The sequence below is a fragment of the Chiloscyllium punctatum genome, chromosome 48, assembly GCF_047496795.1.
Source record: "Chiloscyllium punctatum isolate Juve2018m chromosome 48, sChiPun1.3, whole genome shotgun sequence".
In the NCBI taxonomy this organism is placed as follows: domain Eukaryota; kingdom Metazoa; phylum Chordata; class Chondrichthyes; order Orectolobiformes; family Hemiscylliidae; genus Chiloscyllium; species Chiloscyllium punctatum.
The window spans coordinates 53,994,297-54,017,001 of NC_092786.1; the positions used below are offsets into that span (position 1 = coordinate 53,994,297).

Below are 22,705 nucleotides of genomic sequence, written 5' to 3' on the forward strand. Positions count from 1 at the left end.
TGGTTCGATTAGGGAGGGAAATGTTGATATTCTAGGACATGTCGACATTAAAAAGGAGAAAGTGTTCAGTGTCATGAAAAGATTAAGGTAGATTAGTCCCCAGGGCCTGTTGGGATCTATCTCAGGATACTGAAGAAGGCAAGGGACGAGATCTTTGCTGACTTGACAGAGATATTTGTATTCTCTACAGCCACAGGCAAGGTTCCAGAAGACTAGAGGATTGACAATATTTTTCCTTTGTTTAAGAAGGGCAACAGGGATAATCCTGGAAATTATAAGCCAGTGAGGTTTACATCAGTGGCACAGAGATTATTGGAGAAGATTCTTAGAGTTAGGATTTACTTGTACTGTACTTGGGAAAACAATGGGAGTGAACATAGTTTTGTGCGGGGGAGGTCTTGTCTCACAAATTCAATTGAGTTTTTTGTGGAAGTGACAAAGATGAGCGTATGGCAGAGAATGTAATACCAAGGCATTTTACATGGTCCTTCATGGTAGGCTGGTCCAGAAGATTAAGTTACATTGGATCCACAAAATTGACTTGGTCATAGAAGACAGAGGGTAGTTATCAAGTTCAGCAATTTTAAGGCTTGAGCAACTTCTCCCATGTCCTTACCCCAACCCCAACACACCAGATCTTGTCATCACATGGGCTGCTACCATAAATAACTCATTGTCAGCCACTAACGTTCCCCATTAGCAGCAATCCATTATTCCAGGCTGATCTTCACCTATTCCTTTGACAGGAAGGCTCGCTGACCCTTTTGTAAATTAAACAGCCCTTTGGCTGTCCCTAGCAACACTCGTTGCCAGGGAGTAATGAGTCTGCCTGTCTCCAGCAGCTGTTACACAAAAATAATTTTAAACATTTCATTACAATCCACCACCAATTCAGGAACAGCTCCAACAGAAACTCCAGCCTTTAATTCATGAGATCACAGCTCAGGACTCGATATTTGGATGAGGCATGTCTGGAAATGCAGCTGCAAGATTCAGAGTTGAAGAGAGAAAGGGTGAAACTAGAGACAAAGATGATTAAACATAACAGAGAAAACACAAAATGAAAAGCACTGACTACAAACACATTTAAAACTTAGGTATGTATGCATGTGTAAGTGTGTGCGTTGGGGTAGATTATGTGTGTGTGTGCGTGTGTGAGCATGTGTGTGTGAATGTAAGTGTGCACGTGTGGCTGTACATGTGCATTATGTCACTGGCATTTGTTGCCACACTTCTTAATTATCCATGAGAAGATGTTAAAGAACTACTTTCCTGAATTGATGCAATCCACTTGGGTTTGTCCATGTTGTTGGAGGGGTGTGTGTGTGTATGTGTGTGTATGCGTATGTTACTTGGTGTGTAAGTGTGTGTGCATATATATTTGTTCCTGTGTTCTTGTTTCTATGTGCATGTTTGTATGTATGTCAATGTTCATGCGTGTATTCTGTGTGTGCTTGTTAGTTCCTGTGTGCTCAGTGTGTGTGTGCCTGTGTGTATATGCCATGTGTGCATTTGTGTGTCTAAAGTCCTGTGTATGCCTGTATATCTATCTATCTTCCTCAGTGCATGTGTGTCTATGTTCCTAAGTATGTGTTCATGTGTGTGTATGCATGACTATGTCATGTCCCTCTGTCTTGGTTCCTCTGTGTGTATGCTTATTCTTGTGTGTGTATTCTTCTGTGTTCTGTATAGGTGGATTTGTTCCTGTGTTCTGTGTGCGTGTGTTCCTGTCTGTGTGTGTTCCTCTGTGTGTGTTCCTGTGCATGTATATATATGTTCCTCAGTCTCTGTTCCTGTGTGTGTATGTGTGTATTCCTGTGTGTGTGTGTGTGTGTGTGTGTGTGTTCTTGTGTGCATGTGTTCCTGTGTGTATGTCTCCCTGTGGGTGTGTGTTCCTGTGGGTGTTCTGGTGGGTGTGTGTATTCCTCTGTGTATATGTATTCCTGTATGTGTGTTCCTGTGGGCATGTGTTCCTCTGGGTGCATGTTCCTGTGTATATGTGTTTCTATGTGTATGTCTTCCTGTGGGTGCATCTTCCTGTGTGTGTCTGTATGTTTATGTGTGTGTGTGTCTGTTCCTGTGTGTGTGTGTGTGTGTGTTCTTCTGTGTGTGTGTGTATGTGTCTGTTCCTGTGGGTGCGTGTTCCTGCGTACATGTATTCCTTTGTGTGTGTGTCTTCCTGTGGGTGCATCTTCCTGTGTGTGTGTGTCTGTGTGTTTATGCGTGTGTGTGTGTGTGTGTGTGTGTGTGTGTGTGTGTCTGTTCCTGTATGTGTGTATGATCCTGTGTGTGTGCGTGCATGTGTCTGTTCCTGTGTGTGAGTGTCTGTTCCTGTGTGTGTGTGTCTGTTCCTGTATGTGTGTGTGATCCTGTGTGTGTGTGTCTGTTCCTGTGTGTGTGTATGTCTGTGTGTCTATGTGTGTGTGTGTGTCTGTGTGTCTGTTCCTGTATGTGTGTGTGATCCTGTGTGTGTGCGTGCGTGTGTCTGTTCCTGTGTGTGTGTGTGTCTATGTGTGTGTGTGTGTCTGTTCCTGTATGTGTGTGTGATCCTGTGTGTGTGTGTCTGTTCCTGTGTGTGTGTATGTCTGTGTGTCTATGTGTGTGTGTGTGTCTGTGTGTTTATGTGTGTGTGTGTGTGTGTGTGTGTGTGTGTGTGTGTGTGTGTCTGTGTGTCAATGTGTGTGTGTGTCTATGTGTCTGTTCCTGTGTGTGAGTATATGTTCGTGTGTGTGTGAGAGAGAGAGAGTGTGTGTGTGTTCCTGTGGGTGTGCGCATGTCTGTCAGATGGATTAACAGCTGGTAGCTGGAATCTGACCCTGTGGGATGCCTGATCCTGTAACCATAGTGATCAGGATATTTATTGCATCCACTAAGCAGTATTCATTGTGGACTTTAGCCTATAATCAGATAGGTGGAGGAGTAAGGCGAGCAGTACTAGATTGCGACTAGAGAGACAAACACATCATTAAAGAGGAAGGGAAAACAGGGAGGCAGCAAAAGAAATGGTAAAAACAAAACAGGAGAATCCCAGTGCTTTCAAAGTAATTCTTAATGTGGAAACACAAAGCAATAACTTTTCTTGTTCCAATTGCAGGCTAAATTTTTCACTCAAGATGAAATCCATGGTGAGTATGAGTCTATACATAGTATGGTATGGTATGGTTTGGTATGGTATGTTTGTTTAGTTATGTCTCACAGGTTATTGGAGTCCCCAGTGCCTAAACTCTGTTTCCCTGTTGTGGTGACAATCCCCTCTCACTAAACACCCCTCCAAGCTTTGGCCTTCGATCCTGAAGTCCTGTATGTTATTGCAACAAGCCCTTGGGTGAGATTCCCCAATTTATTACAGTTCCAGATGGATGTCTAAAATTGTCAAAGACCCTGGTAAGGACAGATGAACTGTGTCCCTGTTTATTTGACCTGTCCCTCCATTTGACCTGCTCCACACACAAAGTGACTTTTAGAAAGGACCCCTTTCCTCGTGAATGCCTTTCTTCCAGATGAAAGAAATTTAAGTTTTATAAACGGCCAGTTTAATAAAGCTTTCTCGAGTTAACAAAAGAGTGAGTTTATTCGTTTCTAAATGTAAGGTGATGACACAATAATTAAGTCCAATAAAAGGTGGAAGCTAAAGATATATCGATCACTCTTTGAGTCATACACATGAAGTAAATAGTGGAGTATTGATTTTGAAATTCTTGGCTTTGCAAGTTGGCCAAAATTCTTTTGTCCTATTTCCTTTAAATTGGTTTGCTATCTAGCTGTTGGCATTCAGAGAGGGACTTCCTTTACCTGAAATGCAGGGGTGACTAATGGAAACTTCTTTGACTGTGACGCACACTGCACCAAGTGTCAAACTCACATCAGTTCACACAAATAGCTCAGCCCATTAGTACACATGAGAGTTTCAGACTATTGATGCATACAGAACAGGGTGAAACTTGCTTTAACCTTGTATATTCTTGAAAGGGGGAGATGCAAACATGCATTTTGCCCCACTCACTGACTTTTACCCCATCAGGTTCACAGTGTAAGATACTCACAAGTTCAATATGCAATCCAGTTCTCTCCTTGAAGCTTCTTTGATACTTTCAGGTGTGACATTTCAGAAATCCTCCCCAGACAGTTACCTTTGTCTATATCAGTCCTCTTTAAAAACAAACAGTTGTTGTAACAAAAACTTGTTGTAATTAAAAGCTTTTTATGCCCATGGGTGACCAGGCTTATGATTCATGATCATGGCATTTCCCCTGCAAAAAGACTAAAATAAGATTCATTTACATCTCATTACAAAAAGGTAGGGAAAAAGAAATGAAAATTAACACAAAACAACAGACACATCCACACCTCTATTCTTGGTCTCACTGAGTCTCTCTAGGTTATGACAGGGTCTCTGTTATCCAATTTCCTGGTGGTTGATTTTTATGTTGAAGGACCAAGCTCCAGTGAATAACATCATAAACCTTGCCACAACCGGAAATGGGGTTGTGGTCAGTACAGGCTGTGGTCCCTCTTTATCTATTTCTCACATCGATCTCTATGTGTTTGACAGTCACTGATAAACTCAGGGTTTCCTTCCCCTTCTCATAGAAATGCACAGCACAGACACAGACTCTTCGGTCCAACTCGCCCATGCTGACCGGACATCCTAATCCCATTTGCCAGCATTTGGCTCATATCTCTCAAAACACTTCCTATTCAAGTACCCATCTAGGCGCATTTTAAATGTCGTAATCGTGCCAGCCTCCAGTGCTTCCACTGGCAGCTCGTTCCATATACATGTGACAATGTTACACCAAAGGCCCTTTCACCTTCAACCTATGCCCTCTAGTTTTGGACTTGCCCACCCCTGGGAAAAAGACCTTGCCTATTTACCCTATCCATGCTCCTCATGATTTTATAAACCTCTATAAGGTCATCTCTCAGCCTCTGACGTTCCCGGGAAAACAGCCCCAGCCTTTTCAGCCTCTCCCTTTAACTCTAACCCTAGCAACATCCTAGTAAATCTTTTTTGCACCCTTTCAAGTTTAACAACATCCTTCTAATAGAAGGACGACCAGAATTGTTTGCAATATTCCAAATGTGACCTCACCAATGTCCTGTTCAGCCACAACATGACATCCTAACTCGTATATTTAATGTTCTGACCAAGAAGGCAAGTGTACCAAATGCCTCCTTCACCATCCTGTCTACCTGCAACTCCACTTTCAAGGAACAATGCACCTGTACCCCTAGATGGAGTATCATTTTTGATGTGGGTTTAGCTTTATCTCTTCCATTTAGATACCTCTTCCTGAAGGAGGGCAGTCCCTAAACTGATGACACACACATCAGTGGTTATTTCCAATGCTGGGTTGGGGTTTGGAGTTACAGGCACAAGTTGGGAGTGGTGAGTGGCTTGGAGGGGAACTTGCAGGGGCTGGGGTTCCCATGTATCTGCTGCCTTTGTAAACTTGTCTTCACAAGTTCATATTCTATATTGTGAGGAAATGACATGAGGATAAACTTGTGAACGGGGTCGGGGGAGAGGTGATCAGTGGGTAGGAGGTCAGTGGGAGAGGGGACGGTGGGAGAGCTCAAGGGATGGGTCATGGAAAGGGGGTCATTGGGGAACGGGGTGTCAGTGGATGGGGTGTCAGTAGGGAGGAGTCAGTGGTGGGGGGTCAGTGATTGGGGGGGTCAACAGGGAGGGATTAGGGGTATCTGATCACCCTCAGAAAAATCGTAGACTCTTAAATAAATAGATTTTTGCGAATTACTTCAATTAATGCCTCAAATATCTGCCATTGGTGCTTACTACCTTGTATCTGTGTCTTTGACGCTGTCCAACTCCCCCCCCCTCACTCCCTACCCTCAACTCCCAAAGCAAGAGGGGTGGAGGAGAGGGATGATTGTGTTAGGGAGCTGAGATAATGCTGGACTTTCTGAACTTCCTCCAGACCGTGTCCAGAGGATGGGACAGATTCCACCCTCAGTGTCCAGTTCTGCCCACTCTCAGCTTGCTGAGGGAGCTGCTGGGACCTGCTGTGTGTAGAGTGGTCAAAACCAAGAGAGAATGGGCCAAGTGCTGGTAGGTGGGACTGGATTAGGTTAGGATAGCTGGTCGGCATGGACGAGTTGGACAGAAGGATTTGTTTCCGTGCTGTACATCCCTCTGACTTGAAGCTGGAACTGTTTGACAGCTGCTGTCACCTCAATGTGCTTGTTACACATGGACAATAACCCAGAGTCTCCGGGGAATGTGAGAATCAAATCCCCATGAAGAGAAAAAAGTAGTGTTTCTGCAATAATTTGTACTGAGTTAGGACCACAACAACATTTTGCATTTATGTAGCACCTGAAACATTGTAAAATGCCCCAAGGGGATGCACAGGCGTGGGCTTAGGCTGTAAAAGGAAACATTAGGATTGCAAAACAACAGTTTGGTTAGGGGGTAGGTTGTATCTTAAAGGAAGAGAGGCAAGTATCCAGGTTTTGGGATAGGAATCCCAGAGGTTAGGGCCACAGGCAGCTGAAGGCAGGGCCACCACATGGAGTGATTAAAGTCCAGAAATCAAAGCCAGGAGTTCCAGTGTCCAACGACAAGCACAGTCTGTAGGAGGAGCAGAACCCTATAGAGGCTGTAACGATGGCCCAGAATCCCCAAACCTTAAACTGCAGCTAAAGTCCCAGAGCTGCTTAGAACTAAGAACCCGTCAGTCAAAAGGTGAAAGAAACAAACAGAACAGCACACACAATGAAAAGATACATAATACATCGATCATATTTCATCGAGACACACCCACAGGAATAGAAACTATTAATTCCAGAGATACTTAATCAGGTTGAACGGGGGAACAATGTTTAGTTCAATCCCTGATCAGGTTCGGCTTTGTTCCTCTTTGCTAACTGTCAGAATAACTCATTTATTATTTAACTCTTTTCACTTGATGCAGTCAGCCAGCTGCAAGGCTGGATTGTCAAACAGATGGAGGTCAGGGTTAAAGTAAGAATGGTAACTTGCCAACTCAGATAGAGGCCACTTATTACCTAAATAGACAAGAGGGTTCTAAATGAATGCAGGGAGGTGACTGGTTTGATCCTACTCTGGATGGAGTTAGCTAGCCTCAGTGAGTCAGGGGAGGTGATGGGATTGCTCAGTGTCTATTGAGGACATGGGGAATCATAGCCAAGTGAGAGGCAACACTTCAGGAGAGGAGAGTGAACTAACTCCATAGAGGCCAGTATTCCGTCACCAAGTCATCCTTTATTTACACATGAAAATCCTCGGATATCATACTGCCTCATTCAGAGTCGGCTGTCAGAATCTCTGATTCTCCTGTTTGTATCTGTCAGCTGGGGCTCCCTGGTTGGACCAGGTTAACAGCCCCAATCAGGGAACACATACTCTATGACATCCACCTGGCTGACCATGTTACAATCAGTACAAGGGGAACAGGTCAGGAGTGAGACTCATTCACGGATGGACCAAGCCTGCTATTACAGCTTCCCTCTACAAACCATTGACTTCAATTTCCCCAGTATATACTTTACAAAAGCCACATTACAGTAATTTCTTCTATAATGTGACATTGCATTCCTACGCTATATAAAACATCATGCAATACAAATATCACTTAAAGCAATATAATCATGTTACAGCCAACACACGTTTTAGATACAGCGTTCCCTATTCACCAATCGCATTACAGGCGATTCGCGTTACAAGAGACGCGTAATAGTTTTTGAGGTACATTTTGTTTTAAAAAGAAAACCAGTAATTTCATGCTGGCTTCACCTGAGATGCAATCATAAATCTAGATGAACATTTCAATCTGCAAATATTTGTTCACTCGCAGCAATTAATGACCTAAATGACCTCAGGATTTACAGCAAACTGAATCTGAAGCTTTAAAAACAGCAGGCCTCATTAAACACAGCTCACCTTAGCAGCCGAGTGACACATCACAATTTGCACAGTGTAATACTTCACTGTTATTGCAGTAATGAGTGTGATTCTCACACAAACAACATTTCACAGCAATTGAAGCTGACAGTGATAGTGTGTTCTGTGACATGCCCGATCTGTTTTCTTCAGAATTCAAAGAGTGCTTCTCGCTGTATGACAAGAAGCGCAAAAGCAAGATATCTACTGGAGACCTGATCACAGTGATGCGGTGCCTGGGTACCAGCCCAACCCCAGGAGAGGTGGACAGACACCTGCTGCATCATAAAATCGGTAAATGCAATTGTTATCTAAAATCTGCAGTGCATAAACAGGCCATTCAGCCCACCTAGTCAATGCTGGTATTGATGCTAACTCCTCCAACCCTTCTACACTTAACCCTTATCAACATAACATTTTACTCCTTTCTCCCTCATGTGCGTCTCTAAATTCCCCTTAAGTGCATTTGTAGAGTTTACCTTGGGCTAGTGAGTTCTCCTGTTCCAAGCACTCTCTATGGAAAAGCTTCTCCAGAGTTTCCCATCAGATTTATCAGTGATTGTCTCATTGTAATGTTGCCCACTTAAGGTCTCCCCCACAAATCACAAGATTGTGATGAAGTAGAAAGCAGCTATTCAGACTATTGAAATATCTTCTCTACCTTTAACCCCATCATTTCACAGGTAACGCCTCAGCCTTCTGGCTTCCAAAGAAAATACCCTTAGTCTGTTCAATATTTGGTTATAATTAACTCCTCTCAGCTCTCTGGTCTCTTTGCTAGTAAATCTTTTATGTATCTGTGCTGTGCCTCTATTTCAGTTTTGTAATTTTAGAGACTAGAACTGCGGACAGCACTCCAACTGAGGTCTAACCAAGTTTCTGTATGTAATACAGTATCTCTGCTTTTCCATTGTATCCCTCTAGAAATAAACCTCAGAGCTTTGTTTGCAATTTTCTCTGCCTTAACACAGAATCGCAGCTTTCTTACAACGAGAAGGAGGCCTCTCAGCCTATTGGACCATGAGTAAGCATCTCATTTAGTGCCATTCCCCTTCTCCCTGTACATTCTTTCTTTTAAGATAAGCTTCCAGTTCCTCAATTGAATGTTCCTCCACCACTCTCTCAGGCTGTGTATTGCACATCCCACTGCATGAAAAGAAATTCTTCATTTCACTCTTGCTTCTTCTGCTAATTATGTCAAATCTATGTCTTTTCATTCTTGATCCTTTCACAAGTGGAAATATTTTCTTCCAATTGACTCTGTGCAGACCCCTCATGACCCCTTTAATTATACCTCCTCTCAGCCTTCGCTTTTCCACAGAGTTATGTCCCAGCTTCTCCAATCTATCCTCATAACCAAAGTTTCTCATCCCCAGAACCACTCCCATAAAATCTTTCTGCACTCTCTCCAAATCCTTGACATCATTCCTAAAATATAGTGGCCAGAACAGGACAAAAACACCGAATTATTAAAGTACAGAAGCAGCACATTCAACCCATCAGAAAATAGAACTACTATCAACCAACTGTTGAATTTCGTTAAATTTTACTCAATATTTAACACTTGTGAGGGTTTTCATGAGAGAGTATATCTTTACAGCTGCCACAGTGATCCAAAGGGACTGTATTTTATCTAATGTGGCACCGAGTTATGGAGGCTTGAAGACACTTCACCGAGTACCTCATCTGTGCCAAATTAGCTGATTTCAACCAGTGGAGCAAATGAATCCAGACTGGCCTTCACTATGGGAGGTGGTGTATTGGTAATGTCACTGGGCCAGGATAATGCTTTGGGGACATGAGTTCAAATCCCACCTTTGCAGCTGCTGGAGTTTATCTTCAACTAATTATACTGGAGTTAGTGTCTCTAAAGATAACCATGCAACCATTTGTTGATTGTTCTTTAAGTAAAACTCAGGTTCACTGATGAACAGAAACCTCTCCTTACCTCTTCTGATCTATGGGTGACTCCAGACCACAGAAATATAGTTGACTCTTCGTGGCTCTATATTAAATGGCCCAGCAAGCCACTCAGTTCAAGGGAAATTGGGAATGGGCAATAAACGGCCCTGCCAGCAATACCCACCTCTCATGAAAGAACACAAGAAAAACAAAATGGCAAAACATCAGCTTGCAACCCTGTTCCACTTCCATTTGGAAATTGTGAATGGATTAAACAGTGAAGTCTCAATGGTGGAATAGTCCATTGGCGAACAAGCAGGATTCCTGGTGTGAAGGGATACTGGGAAAATTGTGAGAAGGATGTCAGTATGGCTCACCAGCTCATTGCCTCAATAGGAATGTTTCCTGGAATGGGCCCACATGGATTTATGGACAAAAGCAGAGATTGTTTTGGTGCCAACTGACATTTGGCAGGGGTGGAGTTTTTTTTTCCTCTAGAGGGTATCACTGGCTGGGTCAGCATTTATTACCCATCCCTAATTTGCCCAGAGGGTAGTTAAGAGTCAACCATATTGATGTAGGTCTGGAGTCACATGTGGCCAGACCAGGTAATGCTGGCAGATTTCTCTCCCTAAAGGACATTAGTGACCCAGATAATTCTTCCTGTACAATCAACAATAGATTTGTGGTTATCATTAGACTCTTAGTTCCAGATATTTATTGAATTCAAATTCCACCATCTGCTGTAGTGGGATTTGAACCTGGCTCCCCAGGATATTACCTGGATCGCTGGATTAACAGTTCAGCAATAATACCAATAATACCATCGCTTACCCTAATTAATTCTCCCCTAATTTATTTCCCCAGTCGGCAGGACACTGCTGCTCGTCATGTCCATGAAGCAAGTTTAACTGGAATTGGATTCCTTGGCTTTATACCATGAGATGTAAAACACTAACGCAAGAAATTTAGTTGAAAGCTGTTTTCCCGGAGCGTCGGAGGCTGAGGGGTGACCGTATAGAGGTTTATAAAATCATGAGGGGCATGAATAGGATAAATAGATAAGGTCATTTCCCTGGGGTGGGGGAGTCCTGAACTAGAGGACATAGGTTTAGGGTGAGAGGGGAAAGGGACCTAAGGGGCAATTTTTTCACACAGAGGGTGGTGCGTGTATGGAATGAGCTGCCAGCGGAATTGGTGGAGGCTGGTACAATTACACCATTTAAAAGGCATCTGGATGGGTATATGAATAGGAAGGGTTTGGAGAGTTATGGGCCAAGTGCTGGCAAATGGGACTAGATTAAGTTAGGATATCTGGTCAGCATGGACGTGTTGGACCAAAGGGTCTGTTTCTGTGCTGTACATCTCTATGACTCGAAGAAAGATCATTGATCTGAAATGTTAACTCCGTTTTCCACACTCCACAGATACTGTCAGACCTGTTGAGTTTCTCCAGCTTTCGTTTGTTCGTACCCACTCAAGCAGGTTGGTTACACTCAACCATGATGAAGCCACTAGCTCGACCCCAGTTGGATGATTGTGTTCAGTTTGTGGCACCAGACCGTAGGAATGTTGTCTGGAACATGTTTGGATTTCACTGACACACGATCGGGACGAAGGGGGGGGGGGGTCAAGCAGCATGACTGGCTTGTGTAGGAAGACGGAGACGAGGGTGGTGGTGGTGGGGAAGGGGAGCTCGGAGGGGTTGGTGGGTGTTGGGGGCTTCAGTGACCGAGCCGGGGGAAATGAAACTGTCGAACTTTAATCTTTTTTTAACCAGAGAGAAATGGTGAACTGGATTTCTCGACGTTCCTTGCCATCATCCACCAGCAGAAGCAGCAGGAGAATCCACAAAAGGAGATTCTGGAAGCTATGTTGATGACAGACAAGCAAAGGCGAGGCTTCATTACAGCCACTGAGCTGAGGACCAAACTGACCCAACTTGGCGAGAAACTGACAAACCAGGAAGGTGAGAATCCAGAGTGCAAACTCTCTTTTTAAAGTCTTCCTACCAACATTTATATGGTACCTTTCAAAGACACTTGTGATGTATGGATTTTGAACTAGTGGCATGTCAGTTATGGTCTATGAGTGTGTCAAGGTATTTAGCTATTAACTTGTAAATCTTTCCAAATTAATTTTTAAAACAAGTGTCAGAGCAATCAATATGAATTTGTTTACATGGGTGGGTTTTTACAAGTGAACCAAGTAAATTGTAGAGCATTAGGCTTTGATAAGAAGGATTTGGAATGGTTTTTTTTTGGTTTAAGTGAAACACCCAAAGCTTGAAGAAATCTTTTGGTCAAAAGTTCTTGTTGAAGCTGGATGTATAGAACAGTTTTGTTTGAAAAAAAGAAGAGAGTTTATAACTGTTAAGAAATAGATTACTTCAGTGTAAGGATTTAACTGAAGGTTCCAAACTAGAAATGTTTAGTTAAAATCCTGAAGGAGTATTTGAAGCTGAGAAATTCTAGTTCAGGTTAATAATGACTCAAAGTAAGGGTTTTCAGATTCTCCAGGTGGAGAATTGACACTTATGTTAAACCCAATAGAGGTGATATAGAAGAGAATTTTCCCTGGTCTGAGTACAGTAACTAGCTGCTATTGAGACTAATGGTATTTTGTGCTTCAAAATCTTTAATCTTGTGCTTTAAATATAAATGTTTTGTTTATTCCATTTTAGCTTTACTTCCTTAACGTAAAAAGCTTCTGTTTTATGTTAAAACCAAAGCTGCAATGTTGTGTGCCTGTGTTTCAGTAAAAGACCACCTTGTTCAAACCAAAAAGCAAAATATGATCTATCAAGCCAGATTTCAGTCTGGCTCCTGACTTGTCTAGCTGGATCATACACACTTTACTGCCAATGAAGCACTTACTGAATTGTACACATTATTGTTTGAAATGCAGCAAATAATTTGTGCATAGTAAGATCCCACAAACAAGCAATTAAATAAAGACCAGAAATCTGCTTCAGTGATGGAGTTAAGGGCCAAATAAGTTATTTACCAGCTCCCTGCAGAGAGGTGCCCTGGTCTTCTTCGCTTATGCTGTGGGATCTTTACACATTCACCCAATTGGGGAGGTGTAGCCTCAATTCATTTACCCTCTCCAACAGATGGCACCTCCGACAGTGCAACATCCCTCTGGCCCGTGACTAGCATATGCCTGGAATCTGTGTCCGAATCTAAAAGCTACAACCTCCTGTCCCAATGATGGTTGTACTCCCACCAGGCCGAGGCTAACTCTGTCTGTTGTCCTCATGTCTCCTGTTGCTGGTCTCACAAAAGCTAGGAGCCTGCAGTCCCTATCCTTCTTCTCCCCTCTGGAAACGGGAGGATTATGGATGAGAAATCAGAGAAGCATCAGTCCAGACCAGACTGCTTTCAGGTTCACTGGATTATTTCTTGAGATGAGAGGATTTTCTTAAAGGAGAAGCTGAGTAAAATCAGACCCAGAACGAGAAATTATCTCACTGAAACAATAAGCAGCTGAGGTGCTGTTTCCCTTGGCTGGGGAATTGAAAACAAGGGATACAGACCCAGGATGAAAGGTTGGAGGGGGGCGAAGGTGAGGGTCTTTTGGGGAAATGGTGGTAAACAGAGAATAAATGTGGAGCTCAGACACAATCTCTGAATGATAGAACTAGCTGGAGGGATGAATGGCCTTCTCCTCTTTCTATTTCTTATATTCTTCTATTTCTACAAGATTCAGTACCTTCGGGGAAAAAGAAGGAATTAGGGGAAGGTGTTGGGTAGAGGGGTCTTTTGATGAGTGGACTCAGTTACAGCTATTCTCCACACACCAATAGAAATGGAGATTAAAATAAGAAAATATAAACGGTTAACTAAACTGTGTATATCGATCTTACAGTTGATGACCTCCTGCAAGAAGCAAATATCCCCCCGAACGGCATTGTAAAATACGAGGACTTCATCCGGAGCATCACCGTCCCACTCGCAGATTACTGAACGTCCATCAAATGATACACCAAGGAATTGGAATACCTCAACGCACTCTCTCCAGGTTAAACCACCCAAATTATCTACTGATTGACTCCAATGCTACCCAAGGGATGATCAGTTGTTACCCCAAGCACCAAGATAAATACCGTTGAAAGAGTTCATTTGGTCTCCCTTAAACGTGCCACTCTTACTTCTGCATCACAGTATCCACCTGTCTCTTAAACAACTCAAAGGCTCCTCCTCTCTACTACTCTGCTCAGATTACATTCCTAAGTGTTGGGCGCACAATGTGTGAAGCTGAATTTATTTTGTCTTCATTCATTGGATTGTAGGCACCACAGCATTTAATACCCACCCTAACTGGCCTTGCAAAGGTGTTAGTGAATAATCTTCTTGACAAGTGGGTGGCTATTAGGATATTTCAGAGGGTACATAAGTATCAACAGCTTTGCTGTGGGTCTGGAGCTATATATGACTCTTGGAGGTGCAAGCTCATCACAATTAACTTCCTGATAGCAACCCTAGCTTAGTCTTTCGTGTTGCTATGTGTACAAACCTTGCCCTCCTGTCATGGTTAAATCTGAAGTGGCCTTCTCAGTCCTCAGTTTTCTGATACTATTTAATTAATATCTTTGATGGTCTGACAGACTGATGCCTCTCAGTCACCTCTCACCAAGACAGGGATGCTTGACCTTTGTAGCTACAATGAAAATCTGTAATTATGTAGCACTTTTAACTTAGTAACATCTCCCAAGATACTTCATAGAAAAATTATCACCCAAATGTGATAGCGAGCTACCGAAGGTGATGTTAGGATAGGTGAGAGGTAGGTTTTAGGGTGTTTCTTAAAGGGAAGAGAGAAATAAAGAAGGAGAGAGGATTAGGAAGAATGCCTAATACCTTGGCAGCTAAGGACACAACTGCTTCTGAAAGCACAGGAACAGACCATTCAGACTAACCAGTCCACTTTGATCCAACTTTAGCCAAACTGATCCATGACTTCCTCCCACTCTACTTCATGTCATTGTTATAGAGGCCTTGTTTGTATTTACTGTCCCCACACTGACCAGACTGATGGGTGTCAGCATTCCCAAATAAATCACTGAGTCTATCAAATCAAAGCAACGACAGGGATCTTCTTGATTAGAGCTTTCTGCAAATTCCCAGGACTTGGGGCTTCACGATGAGCTGCTGGGATTGCCCTACAGGAGGAGACAAGGGATATTGTGTAAAGGGATATTAGAAGTCCGCAATAAGTGTGGGGGTCCCATAGATGATCACACACAGAATGTCGCCTCAGCTTTGAGTTATGAGTTGCTCCAGTGCCTGAGAATTTTCATTGATTCTCTGTACAGGCCTCAAACTCATGACTTTAGTTATGTTCAAAACATTATACATAAATTTATACATTTTATGTGTCACTGTAATTTGAGATAGGTTGAAACATATAAAAATAAAGGTGATTTATCTGAAGTGTATGTGTCATTTCGATCAAGGCTCCCCTGAATCCCCAGGACCTGCTTGTGAAAGGTTTCACTCCCTGCACCCACCAAGGGTTAGGTAGTGAGAGACTGTTCAATAATCTGCTTCGAGATATGTTCACATTATTCAGGTACGGTCCCCCAACATCTTTGCTATTATTCATGGAACTGCAAGTCAACAATTTTAGGAGAAAATTGGGACAGAAGATTTTCACAATGTAGTATTTACAGCACAGAAAAAAGCCACTCGACTCATTTAGCCCTTTCAGGCACTTAGAGACACATAGTGATGATCCGTCTAAGTACAGCTCCCCACTTAATTTCTCCACGCCTCGAGTCTGTACTTCAGTTATTCGTAAGAACTTACTCATTTCAATTTCATTGATCAATCCAACCGGGGAAAAGTTTACATGAGTTGGTTGCCCATTGCCTTCCAACTGTGTAGTTAAAGGAAAATCAACTTTTCTTCTGAAAGGACCTGCATCCTGTAAGCAGACATTATTTCTCAAGGAGGTCATCACCACCAAAACTTTATTAGTTCTGGCATTGGCTATGATCACTAAGCCGGAGGATGGGACCCTTATCTATCCTGAGGCAAATCAAAAACAACTTGCTTCACTAAAGTCACTGATTTCTCAAATCTTTGCGAGAGAAGTCACATGAAACCTGTTTGTGGGTGCAATAAAGTTACTGGATCAGACTTCGGATCATCTGGGAGATAACATCTGCTGAGCAACAACCTTTGCTCTCTCTTTCTTTCTCTTCTCTGAAACACCTCTTCTCAAAATTCCTGAGTTGAAGACCTACTGGAAAATCTGATCACTACAAGTAGAGGATTCTTTGAGGAGAATTTCAAATCTTTGACCACAGTCCCCAGAAAAGAAACTTCAGCCAGTCATGACTGATCAAGGAAGGTGATCCAGTGCCAATAGTTTGTGTGCAAAGAGACTTCAGCTACTGATCAACATTTGGACAATCTGTAATTAACTCTATTTCATGAATTTAACTGTTACTTGGCCAAGGAATATTTAAGATAACATTCTATATTTGTTTGTGTGTGTGTGTGCTTTCTCAAGAAGGGTGCTTGTATGTATTTACAGAATTGTAACCTCTTGTTGATAATCTTTACATCTTCACTAAATCATAAAATGATTACAGTGCAGCCGAGGCGAATCAGCTCATCATATCTGCACCAGCATTTTCACTTCAAGCCCGACTCCTCCCTTTTCCACATAACTCTGCTCTCTGCTTGAGTAAGTTCTGTTTGCAACAAATTGGTTCTTTATTTGGTATTTAATGAACGTGTCTGACGTGTTTCCAAAACCGAGCGCCATCTTGTTTGTTGTACAATTTAATTTCAAATTTTGTGGTGACCAGAGAGGAACTGGGATAGGAAAGGGATCGATTCATCACGAGTGTACTGGATTTGAACAACATTAATCCCATTTTCTCTGAACTAGATTAATATTACTCATTTCATCCCATCCCTGTGTTAGCAAATTCCACATTCTCTAGGTAAAAAGGTTTCTTCTGAATCCCTTTGATGTGCCCCATTCTAATGCTGTGACTGCCATGACACACAGGTATCATTAGAGTCCCTGATGATAAATTCCCCAGCCCCTTTCACCAGGAAAAAAGGTAACCAAAGGTTAAGATTGATGTGTGGTGTTGAGTCACAGATCAGCGATTGAATGCTTCAGTGTACCAAGGTACAAGGGCCGAATGGCTTACTTTAGTTCCTGAGGCACCAGAAGAATTGCCTCAATACTCGATTCACATCATCAAACTGATTGAAAACTCAAACCTGCGTCCAAGCATTAATCAGATTCTCAAACCTCGGCTTGATTCTGAATTCTGCAACATTCATCAGATCAGTGACTGCTCACAGGAACACAAACTAGTCATCAGTTTCAATGAATGATCCCTGACCTGAAATGATCTAAATCTGCTTTTCTCTCTCCACAGGCACTGCCAAACCTCCCTGGGTACTTCCAGAATTTACTGCTTTTAGGTCAGATTTCCAGCAGCCACAGTATTGCGTTTTACCAAACTGTCTAATCCATTGACAGGACAGGTTAATCTCCTCTTGACAGCATTATCAAACGGAATGTTTAGAAACAAGGTAGAATATGTTAATGGTTACTGAAGTAAAACCCAACAATTTTAAGCATATCATCCAGAGATTGTGAGTTCAAAGCTCCCCCTGATAATTTTAGAATTATAACTCTGTTAAAAATATCCATGAATAAAGAGGTGGAATCAGTGATTTTAAAAAATGAAAGAATTGTGAATACTGTAAATCAGGAACAAAAACAGAAATTGCTGGAAAAGCTCAGCAGGTCTGGCAGCATCTGTGGAGAGAAATCAGAGTTACCATTTCAGATCCAGTGACCCTTCCTCAGAGTTCAGCACTCCGAGCTGCTAACAGACCTGTTGAGTTTTTCCAGCAATTTCCAGCTGAACTCTGAGGAAGGGTCACTGGATCTGAAATGGTAACTCTGATTTCTCTCCACAGATGCTGCCAGACCTGCTGAGCTTTTCCAGCAATTTCTCTTTAGGTTCCTGATTTTCTTTCCCTTTTCAGGAGCCTAGAGTTACATACCCTGCAAGTGTTTTAAATGTATGATTTTTTAAGACTCCATGTGATGAGATGTGGGTGGGTGGGGTCAGTGGGCTGCTCTCCCCCTCTGATTAGAAGCTCAGGGCTTTGCTGTCCCCCTCCTTGAGTACCCAGTCTGGGCTGGATCAAAGCCGCGCTGAACTGTCAAAGAAAGCCAAGGTGCTGTCTACCCTCTCAGGTGGATGTAAAAACGCTAAGGAGCTATTTCAAAGAAAAGCTACAGCATCTGCCCTAGTGTTCTGACCAATAACTATCCATTCTTCAAACAGATGATCTGGTTATTGGATAAAGCATCACAAATTATTGGAGAAACTCAGAAGGTCTGGCAGCATCTGTGGAGAGAGAAACAGAGTTAATGTGTTGAGTCCGATACTTCCAATTAATCAATTGAGTTCTGAAGAAAAGTCACATTGAATATCAAACATTAAGTTTGTTTCTCTCTTCACAGCTGCTGCCAGATCTGGTGGGTTTCTCCAGCAATTTCTGCTTTATTTCAGAACTCCAGCATCCACAGTGTTTTGCTTTTACCTTGTTAAAGGAACTCATTGTATCCAAATTAGCTTCTGTGCTCGCCACAATGAGAATACTGCACAATTACTTCATTAATTGTTAATCTTCTCGAAGGACACAAGATTGTTAGACACAATTAAAATGCGAATCTTTCATTTAATTCTTTTAGCCTTTTTAAAATCTGTGCATTTGGGCAAGTTCCCCAAACACCTTCTTATTCAGTTCAAGTGCCTTTTCTATGTTTGATCACCAACAGTAAGAACTACTTTTCTCATGTTATGTGACCAACCAACGGTCGCACATACTCTGAATAGAAACGCACCCAGAAAATACCACAAACATCTTGTTACTAACTTGCGGAAAAGTCAGAACTTGAATATGTACTCAATTTGCTCCTTTCACCTCAGTTCAGACCTGCTAGTGAAAGATAAGATGCTATCCAGACAAGGCAGTCATTCACCCAGTGACCCTCACTGCTATATAGCTATGGTCTTACGATGAAAGAGTCCTTTGTTCTTTCGAGCTGGTTGACTAAAATTCCCAGGGTTCAAAGTTTAACCTCTGGGCTTTCCCAGGATTCAGCTTGGTTCATAATGTGACCTTACTCAGGCCACTTATACATTATCTTCTTTCCTTGTTCTTCCTTTTGCAATTCCAATGTGCTGCCTTTCATGAGAGCTAAGGAACAAAACCTATTCAGTTACTATCCTGGGAAATATTGGTGGACAACAGGTCTCAGGAAGCTAGGTTAAGTGAACCATTTTCACAAAATGCCAGACCACAGGAGACCATTCAGCCCATCATTTCTGTGCCAGGACCTTGAAAAAGTTATTCAATTAATCCCATACCTCTGTCCTTTCATCAGAGGCCTGTACAATTTCTTTCTTCAAGTTTTTAATGAACCCCCTTGCCAATGAATTCTGCCTCCTCAATCCTTTCAGGCAGTGCACACCAGATCATAATAGCTTGCCACGCACTAACAAAGATTTCTCATCTCCCATCTCATTCTTGTGCAATGTAATGGAAATGTGTCTCTCAGTTACTGATTCTCCCGTCAATAGAGACAGTTTCCACTGGTTCGTTTTATAAAAACTATTCGAAATGTTCACATCCCCCAATTTCACAAGGTTGTCTCATCCCAGATTATCCATTCAGAAAGGCAACATGACCCCTGTTGGTGGAACAAAGGAACAGCAGGAGGCCATTCAACCCCTCAACCACTATCTAAATGGATTGCGACCAATCTGTATTTTAGTGTCACAGCCTAGCCTTGTAACCTTTCAAAAGCTTGCCTAACAGTATCTCTCAGCCTCAGTTTTGAAGATTTCATTTGACCAATTCCCCCCTCCCTTCCCCAGCCTCAATGACTTGTTGGAGGGAAGAGAGTATCAGATTCCCACTACCCATCTGAGTGAAGAAATATCTCTGGACATCACCGTTGATTGACCAAGATCAGTTTTTCATCCATCCCACCACTTTTTTGATTATCTTAAATACCTCCATTGGTTAACCTTTTGATCGACTGTACTCAAAGACATCTGAGCCCATTTTATGCAAGATGTGTTTAAAATAATATATTTTTATTAAGAAAAAATAGATTTTTAAATATTACAACAAATACAAAGCAATGCAATTCAAAACAGTACAAAAATAGTACAAAACTAAACCCAAATAATAAAAAAAATTCCCCAACTCACCCTCCTAGACAAATGTATAAACATATATAGAGAAGTATAAAATTTAAAAAAAACTAAACTAGTTATTTAACTAACTAAATAAATACCTAACAACAAACAAATAAATAGTAATAACTCAGCCCAGCCAAACAAAACACTCATACATTCACAGTTCCTCCTCCCTGGATATTGGACTCATGGAACACAATTGTTACAGCTATATAAAAGCCCTTGTTAGTGTGCCAGATAAATCTGTGTCCAGGTATTTCAAAAAGGGTTGCCATGTCTTGTAAAAATTCTCAGTTTTGTGGTGTACCATATTTGTGAGAAAATCCAGGGGAATATGCTCCATAACAATCTTCCGCCAACCCGACAGGCCTGGGGGGTTTCTGATATCCAACCTAGCAAGATATTCTTCCTTGCACAGAATGTAAGAATATTGAAAAGTTTTGCCTTATGCGAGTCTGCAGGAAATACAATGGGTAGGCCCAAAAGGAGCAAAATAGGGTCCTTCTCCACCCCTACACCTAAAATCCTCTCCATTGCACCTACCACAGTGCTCCAATATGTTTGAAGCCTGTCACAAGACCAAAGACAATGGGTAAGAGTCCCCGTACAGACCTTGCACTTGGGGCATGCTGAAGATACCCCTGGTTTAAATTTTGACAAACAGTCTGGGGCTAAATGGACCCTGTGGAGAATCTTCAACTGTAAAGCATGGGTCCTGTTGCAAATTGATATCTTCCTTGCATTCTCCCAAATATCCTCCCATGCCTCTGAAGAAACTTCAACAACCAGCTCTCTTTCCCACATCTTGCAGAGCCGATCAGACTCATTTGAGGTGGCACCCCCCAATTGGTGATACAGAGTACTGACAGAGAGTGTACTCTTAGCCCTTAGTACCCCTCTTTCTATGTCAGATTTGTAGGGATCAGTCAAAAGTGTGGTCTTTTTTTGAATAAAATCCCTAACTTGAAAAAGACGAAAGAGGTCTCTCTTAGGTAACTCGTACTTCCGTACTAACTGATCGAAGGACATCATTACATCTCCCTCAAATAAATCACCCATGCAAGATATACCCCTAGCTGCCCAACGTTTAAATCCTGAATCTATCATACCTGATTGAAAACTCGGCATACCCACGAAAGGTGTAAACAAAGATGTTTTGCCAATATTACCTTCCCTCTGCTGAATTGCCCTCCATGCTTTAACAGTATTGATGACTATTGAGTTATGGCAATATTCCCTAACTGTCCTCACCTTGTCCAAAAACAGCAAATTGGTAAGGGAGCACCTTGCCTGGGAGACTTCGATATCTAGCCATATTGAAAGAGGGTCCCCACAAACCCAATCACTTACATAGGTCAAAAGCGAGCTTAATTGGTAATTTTTAATGTCCGGAAGGTCTACTCCCCCCAATCTGTGAGACAACTGCAGTTTGGCTAATTCAATGAGGGGCCGTTTACAGTGCCAGATAAAGGAGCTGAACCAACTGTTCAGTCTCCTGAGTGTTTGTTTATTGAAAATCAGGGGGAGCATCCGTATAGGGTATAGCAAACGAGGGAGAATATTCATCTTAATAAGTGCTATCCAACCCAACCATGAGACTGGAAGTGCCTCCTATCTTTGGAGATCTTGTTTAATTTTTTCAAATAATTGTGTAAAATTGGCTTTGAACAGCCAATCCAGAACTGGAGTAATGAATATGCCCAAAAACACAAAACCCCCCCTGTTACCACCTAAATGGGAATCTATAGTCACTCTCAAGAGCCAACTCCTTCATAAGACCACCCATAGGCATAGCTCTGATTTAGCAAAATTAATCTTATACCTGAAAAAGCGACAAACGCGTGAATACATTGTATCAGGCAAGACACTGAGACTGCTGGATTTGTCAAGAAAATTAGAACATCATCTGCATACAGCGAGATCTTATGTAATTTTGACCCCACTTCTGGACCTGATATATTGAGATCCCCACGAATGGCCTCTGCCAACGGTTCAATCACCAACGTAAAAAGTAATGGTGAAAGGGGACAGCCCTGCCAGCTGCCCCTAGAAATATTAAAATTGCTTGATCGTTCCCCATTGGTAATGACTGCAGCGAGAGGTACACTGTAGAGAACTTTTACCCATCTTATGAAAACTTCGCCCAGACCAAACCGGTCGAGAGTATAGAAAAGGTACGCCCACTCAACTCGGTCAAGTGTCTTCTCTGCATCTAAAGAAATCACCAATTCCTGTATTGACTGTTGTTGGCATGCTTGAATTACGTTAAGCAGCCTCCTAACGTTCTTGGAGGATCTGCGACCCTTTATGAAGCCCATCTGATCCTCTTTAATAATAGAAGGTAACACAGTCTCCAGCCTTAACGCAAGAGCCTTAAAAAGGATCTTAATTCCACATTTAAGAGCGAGATGGGCCTGTATGAAGCACATTCTTCCGGATCCTTCCCTTTTTTAAGGATAAGTCAAATATTGGCCTCTCTCAGAGATGGTGGGAGACAAACATGATTGTATGAATCATTAAACATATTCAGCATCGGGCCTGACAGTATACTTATAAATTTCTTATAGAATTCACTGGGAAGTCCATCTAGACCGGGCGCCTTTCCACCCTGAAGCTGCCTC

The 22,705-nt window shown here is 42.2% G+C and overlaps 1 protein-coding gene across 3 annotated transcripts; it reads left to right on the forward strand.

Moving 5' to 3' along the window:
* Nucleotides 1–964: 964 nt before the first annotated feature.
* On the forward strand, nucleotides 965–15,261 carry LOC140469050 (calmodulin-like protein 4). 3 transcript variants are annotated; one of them, XM_072565262.1, is made up of 5 exons: nucleotides 965–1,097; nucleotides 3,095–3,125; nucleotides 8,078–8,218; nucleotides 11,607–11,795; nucleotides 13,697–15,261. In XM_072565262.1, the coding sequence occupies exons 3-5, from the start codon at nucleotides 8,152–8,154 to the stop codon at nucleotides 13,792–13,794; spliced, it is 354 nt and encodes a 117-aa protein (XP_072421363.1). In that variant the 5' UTR covers nucleotides 965–1,097; nucleotides 3,095–3,125; nucleotides 8,078–8,151; the 3' UTR covers nucleotides 13,795–15,261. The 3 variants fall into 3 exon arrangements, with proteins under 3 accessions (XP_072421363.1, XP_072421362.1, XP_072421364.1); XM_072565261.1 differs by lacking the exon at nucleotides 965–1,097 and adding an exon at nucleotides 2,908–3,005; XM_072565263.1 differs by lacking the exons at nucleotides 965–1,097; nucleotides 8,078–8,218 and adding an exon at nucleotides 2,908–3,005.
* Nucleotides 15,262–22,705: the final 7,444 nt, after the last annotated feature.

Excerpts from the sequence above, each read along its gene's own strand:
- LOC140469050 (XM_072565261.1), top strand. Across the intron at positions 8,219-11,606 it reads CCTGCTGCATCATAAAATCG|AGAGAAATGGTGAACTGGAT; the intron begins GTAAATGCAATT and ends TTTTTTAACCAG. Across the intron at positions 11,796-13,696 it reads GAAACTGACAAACCAGGAAG|TTGATGACCTCCTGCAAGAA; the intron begins GTGAGAATCCAG and ends TCGATCTTACAG.